Source organism: Rutidosis leptorrhynchoides, chromosome 8 (assembly GCF_046630445.1).
Source record: "Rutidosis leptorrhynchoides isolate AG116_Rl617_1_P2 chromosome 8, CSIRO_AGI_Rlap_v1, whole genome shotgun sequence".
Lineage (NCBI taxonomy): Eukaryota > Viridiplantae > Streptophyta > Magnoliopsida > Asterales > Asteraceae > Rutidosis > Rutidosis leptorrhynchoides.
Window position 1 is genome coordinate 162,642,385 of NC_092340.1, and position 7,346 is coordinate 162,649,730.

The window sequence follows — 7,346 nt, forward strand, 5'->3', positions numbered from 1 at the left end:
ATTCAGTTGGGGTAATTTCTATAACATCATCGGAATTCTCGTTGGAATCCGATTCATCGGAGAATTGGTAATCCTCCCAATATTTTGCTTCCTTGGCGGAAACACCATTGACCATAATTAACCTTGGTCGGTTGGTTGAGGATTTTCTTTTACTTAACCGTTTTATTATTTCCCCCACCGGTTCTATTTCCTCCTCCGGTTTCTCCTCTTCCGGTTCTGATTCTTCTTCCGGTTCTGATTCTTCTTCCGGTTCTTCTTCGGGAACTTGTGAATCAGTCCAATATATATTTGACTCCTCGTTATTATTAGGTGAGTCAATGGGATTTGTGCTAGAAGTAGACATCTATCACACAATATCAAACATGTTAAGAGATTAATATATCACATAATATATACATGTTAATAATATATAGTTTCCAACAAAAATGTTAAGCAATCATTTTTAAAAAAAACACGGTCGAAGTCCAGACTCACTAATGCATCCTAACAAACTCGATAAGACACACTAATGCAAATTTCTGGTTCTCTAAGACCAACGCTTGGATACCAACTGAAATGTCCCGTTCTTATTGATTAAAAACGTTCCATATTAATTGATTTCGTTGCGAGGTTTTGACCTCTATATGAGACGTTTTTCAAAGACTGCATTCATTTTTTATTTCATAAATAAAGGTTTAAAAAGCTTTACGTAGATTATCAAATAATGATAATCTAAAATATCCTGTTTACACACGACCATTACATAATGGTTTACAATACAAATATGTTACATCGAAATCAGTTTCTTGAATGCAGTTTTTACACAATATCATACAAACATGGACTCCAAATCTTGTCCTTATTTTAGTATGCAACAGCGGAAGCTCTTAGTATTCACCTGAGAATAAACATGCTTTAAACGTCAACAAAAATGTTGGTGAGTTATAGGTTTAATCTATATATATCAAATCGTAACAATAGACCACAAGATTTCATATTTCAATACACACCCCATACATAGAGATAAAAATCATTCATATGGTGAACACCTGGTAACCGACATTAACAAGATGCATATATAAGAATATCCCCATCATTCTGGGACACCCTTCGGATATGATATAAATTTCGAAGTACTAAAGCATCCGGTACTTTGGACGGGGTTTGTTAGGCCCAATAGATCTATCTTTAGGATTCGCGTCAATTAGGGTGTCTGTTCCCTAATTCTTAGATTACCAGACTTAATAAAAAGAGGCATATTCGATTTTGATAATTCAACCATAGAATGTAGTTTCACGTACTTGTGTCTATTTTGTAAATCATTTATAAAACCTGCATGTATTCTCATCCCAAAAATATTAGATTTTAAAAGTGGGACTATAACTCACTTTCACATATTTTTACTTCGTCGGGAAGTAAGACTTGGCCACTGGTTGATTCACGAACCTATAACAATATATACATATATATCAAAGTATGTTCAAAATATATTTGCAACACTTTTAATATATTTTGATGTTTTAAGTTTATTAAGTCAGCTGTCCTCGTTAGTAACCTACAACTAGTTGTCCACAGTTAGATGTACAGAAATAAATCAATAAATATTATCTTGAATCAATCCACGACCCAGTGTATACGTATCTCAGTATTGATCACAACTCAAACTATATATATTTTAGAATCAACCTCAACCCTGTATAGCTAACTCCAACATTCACATATAGAGTGTCTATGGTTGTTCCGAAATATATATAGATGTGTCGACATGATAGGTCGAAACATTGTATACGTGTCTATGGTATCTCAAGATTACATAATATACAATACAAGTTGATTAAGTTATGATTGGAATAGATTTGTTACCAATTTTCACGTAGCTAAAATGAGAAAAATTATCCAATCTTGTTTTACCCATAACTTCTTCATTTTAAATCCGTTTTGAGTGAATCAAATTGCTATGGTTTCATATTGAACTCTATTTTATGAATCTAAACAGAAAAAGTATAGGTTTATAGTCGGAAAAATAAGTTACAAGTCGTTTTTTTAAAGGTAGTCATTTCAGTCGAAAGAACGACGTCTAGATGACCATTTTAGAAAACATACTTCCACTTTGAGTTTAACCATAATTTTTGGATATAGTTTCATGTTCATAATAAAAATTATTTTCCCAGAATAACAACTTTTAAATCAAAGTTTATCATAGTTTTTAATTAACTAACCCAAAACAGCCCGCGGTGTTACTACGACGGCGTAAATCCGGTTTTACGGTGTTTTTCGTGTTTCCAGGTTTTAAATCATTAAGTTAGCATATCATATAGATATAGAACATGTGTTTAGTTGATTTTAAAAGTCATGTTAGAAGGATTAACTTTTATTTGCGAACAAGTTTAGAATTAACTAAACTATGTTCTAGTGATTACAAGTTTAAACCTTCAAATAAGATAGCTTTATATGTATGAATCGAATGATGTTATGAACATCATTACTACCTCAAGTTCCTTGGATAAACCTACTGGGAATGAGAAAAATAGATCTAGCTTCAAAGGATCCTTGGATGGCTTGAAAGTTCTTGAAGCAGAATCATGACACGAAAACAATTTCAAGTAAGATTTCCACTCGAAATAAGATTGTTATAGTTATAGAAATTGAATTAAAGTTTGAATATGATTATTACCTTGTATTAGAAAGATAACCTACTGTAAGTAACAAAGGTTTCTTGATCTTGGATGATTACTTGGAATGGATTTAGAAAACTTGGAAGTAAACTTGCAATCTTGGAAGTATTCTTGATTTTATGAAACTAGAACTTTTGAAATTTATGAAGAACACTTAGAACTTGAAGATAGAACTTGAAAGAGATCAATTAGATGAAGAAAATTGAAGAATGAAAGTGTTTGTAGGTGTTTTTGGTCATTGGTGTATGGATTAGATATAAAGGATATGTAATTTTGTTTTCATGTAAATAAGTCATGAATGATTACTCATATTTTTGTAATTTTATGAGATATTTCATGCTAGTTGCCAAATGATGGTTCCCACATGTGTTAGGTGACTCACATGGGCTGCTAAGAGCTGATCATTGGAGTGTATATACCAATAGTACATACATCTAAAAGCTGTGTATTGTACGAGTACGAATACGGGTGCATACGAGTAGAATTGTTGATGAAACTGAACGAGGATGTAATTGTAAGCATTTTTGTTAAGTAGAAGTATTTTGATAAGTGTCTTGAAGTCTTTCAAAAGTGTATGAATACATATTAAAACACTACATGTATATACATTTTAACTGAGTCGTTAATTCATCGTTAGTCGTTACATGTAAATGTTGTTTTGAAACCTTTAGGTTAACGATCTTGTTGAATGTTGTTAACCCATTGTTTATTATAACAAATGAGATGTTAAATTGTTATATTATCATGATATTATGATATATAATATATCTTAGTATGATATATATACAGTTAAATGTCGTTACAACGATAATCGTTACATATATGTCTCGTTTCGAAATCATTAAGTTAGTAGTCTTATTTTTACATATGTATTTCATTGTTAATACACTTGATAATATATTTACTTATCATTTAACATAATTAACCAAGTGTATCAATATCTTAATATGATTCATATGTACCTAGTAAGACGTTGTTATAACGATAATCGTTATATATATCATTTTCGAGTTTCTTAAATTAATAGTCTCATTTTTATGTATATAACTCATTGTTAAAATACCTAATGAGATACATACTTATAATAAAATCATGTTAATTATATATATAACCATATATATGTCATCGTATAGTTTTTACAAGTTTTAACGTTCGTGAATCACCGGTCAACTTGGGTGGTCAATTGTCTATATGAAACCTATTTCAATTAATCAAGTCTTAACAAGTTTGATTGCTTAACATGTTGGAAACACTTAATCATGTAAATAACAATTTCATTTAATATATATATAAACATGAAAAAGTTCGGGTCACTACATAACAGCCCATTCGTGAAGACCTAGCAAATGCTGGAATTGGAAGTTTCAAGAACTGGAAGTTTCAAGAACTGGAAGTTTAAAAGTTTCCTTTATTATTTTCCTATTTAAGAGTCTTTTGTTTGAAGAGACCATCAGTTTTTTTTATTACTACTATATTTTGAGTGAAATAAACAGCCCTGAGGCCAATTTTCCAGATTGTGAGATTGTGTTCTATAACCATCAGTTTATGTTTGCATTATCTGGTATCAGTAGTCCAGGGATGGCCGAACGGTACAATCGAGGTGGTTTTGGACGAGGTGGAAATCGCAGATTCGCTGGAAGAGGCAGCGATCACGACCCGTATGCTGAAATCGCACGCTTACAAAGACGAATTGATGAGTTAGAATTCAATCGGGACCATGATTTTCAAGAAAGTTTCTCGGATCAGACCAGCTAATTGGAGACCTCTGAGACGAATCTGTTTGCGGCGGGTCATCGTAGGGATCATCGTGAGGATCCTCTACGCAATTTAGGCATCAAGATCGAGATCCCTGAATTTAAGGGAACAATGGAACCGGACGATTTTATTGAATGGTTACATACGGTGGAAAGAGTATTCGACCTTAAGGATATCCACGAACACCTCAAGGTTAAACTAGTGGCAACGAAACTACGCAAACACGCGTCCTTGTGGTGGGAAAATGTTCGCAAGAATAGGGCGTATGCCCGAAAATCCAAAGTCGAAACATGGGATAAGATGAAGAAGTTGTTGCGTGCCAAATTTCTACCTGAAAATTATAGACAAGAATCGTTTTTGGAGTATCACAATTTACGCAAGAGGACACAAAGTGTAGAGGAAATTATTCAAGAGTTTGAACGACTTCGCATGCGTTGCGATGTTCAAGAGGAAGAAGAACAAACAATTGCGCGGTTTTTGGGAGTCTTGAAACCGGAAATTGCTGATGTCGTGAACTTACAACCCTACTGGTCATTCAATGATGTGTGTCGCCTTGCACTTAAGGTGGAAAAGCAACAGAATCGCAATAAAACAAAGGTTCCTTTTACACGAACATTTTCTAATGCTAATTCCAAGTCAGGGAATATCGTAGTACCCAATCAGAATAAACCCGACCCAAGGGCCTTCTCATCTGGTCAGGGACCCAATAACCGCTCTCCAAAGTGTTTTAAATGTCAAGGGCTCGGGCATTATTCGAGGGATTGTCCGAATCAAAGAACCGTCACGGTATGGGAAGATGTCAAAGAACCCGTCTATGACACGGATGGGGAATATGATGAGGCTACAAAAGCAGCAGAACATACTGATGAGATCGTGTACCCGGATCAAGAAGAAGCTCTAGTAATTCAAAGGGCTTTGAATGCACACCCTGAACAGACTAGTGATAACCTATGGCTCCGAAATAATATCTTTCGTACTAAAGTCATCGCTAAAGGAAAAGTGTGTACAATGATCATTGACGGCGGTAGTTGCGAGAATGTAGTTTCAACCGAGATGGTTGAGAAACTGGGGCTGCAAGCAATCGACCATCCGGAACCCTATCAATTAACTTGGCGTAATCATATTAAAGTTAATAAACGTTGTTTGGTTACATTTTCGATTGGCAATAAATATAATGATGAGGTTTGGTGCGAAGTCATTCCCATGGATGCTTGTCATTTACTGTTGGGTCGCCTTTGGCAATTTGATCGAAAGACTAAACACGATGGGTTAAAAAACACGTATAGTTTCACGAAGGATGGCGTCAACATCATATTAGCTCCATTAGACTCTAGCAAGAAATCCACAGTGGAACCGACATTATTCTTGCATAAAGGTGAGCTGAAACAGGAACTTAGGAACTCAACCTTGTTGTTTGCTTTAATTGTGACAGAATGTAATGAGCAAGGAAAGGAGATTCCAAGTATTATACAACCACTGTTGGACGAATTCAAAGATGTGTTGCCATCGGAAATTCCTCCCGGGTTACCTATAGCACGGGATATCCAACATTGCATCGACTTTGTACCGGGTTCTGTTATTCCAAATAAACCCGCGTATCGTTTGAACCCGAAGGAGTTTGAGGAGTTGCAAAGACAAGTCTCTGAGTTGTTGCAAAAGGGCTTAATAAAGGAAAGTATGAGCCCCTGTGCCGTGCCCGCTTTGTTGGTTCCGAAGCATGACGGCACTTACCGAATGTGCATTGATAGCCGAGCCGTGAATAAAATCACAATCAAATACCGTTTCCCAATACCACGGTTCGATGATCTCATTGATCAGCTACATGGTTCAAAAATATTCTCAAAGATTGATTTAAGGAGCGAGTACCACCAAATTCGAATGAGACCGGGAGACGAGTGAAAAACGGCTTTCAAAACACGTGAAGGGTTGTATGAATGGATGGTCATGCCTTTTGGGCTATCAAATGCGCCGAGCACGTTTATGCGACTAATGAACCATGTCTTCAAAGCATTCATTGGAAAATTTGTGGTGGTATACTTTGACGATATCTTGGTTTATAGCGCGGATATTACTCAACATATGGAGCATCTTCATGAGATTTTTAATGTGTTACGTGACCAACGTTTATATGCAAATGGGACTAAATGTCACTTCATGTCAAGGGAAGTAACCTTTCTTGGCTATATTGTGTCACAGGATGGAATACGCATGGATGACAGCAAGATTGAAGCCATTACTAGTTGGCCAATTCCAACTAGCATTCACGAAATAAGAAGCTTCCATGGACTTGCTTCCTTTTATCGCCGGTTCATTTGAAATTTCAGTTCCATCATTGCCCCGATAACCGAATGTATGAAGGGTGGACGGTTCACTTGGAATGAGGAAGCAACATCAGCTTTTAACAACTTGAAGAACAAGGTAACTCATGCTCCAATCTTGATATTACCGAATTTTAATGATGTGTTCCAAGTCGAATGTGATGCATCGGGAGTGGGAATAGGCGGAGTGTTGAGTCAAAACAACAAACCCGTCGCATTCTTTAGTGAAAAGCTTAATGAGGCACGGCGAAAATACTCGACATATGACCGCGAATTTTATGCCATAGTTCGCACTTTGGAAACGTGGCGTCATTATTTGTTGCCTAACGAGTTTGTGTTGTACTCGGACCACGAATCTTTGAAGTATATACAAGGGCAACACAAGTTAAGTCCCCGAAACGCGAAGTGGGTTGAAATTTTACAAGCATATTCTTTTGTCATTAAACATAAAGCGGGTTCTCAAAATCAAGTGGCCAACGCTCTCAGTCGGCGTTACACGCTAGTTACTACTGTGCAAAACCAAGTCAAAGGATTGGAATTTTGGCGTGATCACTATGCTACTGATCAAGACTTTGGGAGCATTTGGTCTAAATGTGTGCAAGGTAACTTCCTGAATTTT

The 7,346-nt window shown here is 35.8% G+C and overlaps 1 protein-coding gene across 1 annotated transcript; it reads left to right on the forward strand.

The window, feature by feature from the left end:
* The first annotated feature begins 4,520 nt into the window (after nucleotides 1–4,520).
* On the forward strand, nucleotides 4,521–6,308 carry LOC139863915 (uncharacterized). Its single transcript, XM_071852517.1, has one exon. The coding sequence runs from the start codon at nucleotides 4,521–4,523 to the stop codon at nucleotides 6,306–6,308; it is 1,788 nt and encodes a 595-aa protein (XP_071708618.1).
* The last annotated feature ends 1,038 nt before the right edge of the window (nucleotides 6,309–7,346 follow it).

What these genes read in the sequence shown, in the direction of transcription:
- LOC139863915 (XM_071852517.1), top strand. Translation starts at nt 4,521, where the DNA reads ATGGAACCGGACGATTTTATTGAATGGTTACATACGGTGGAAAGAGTA.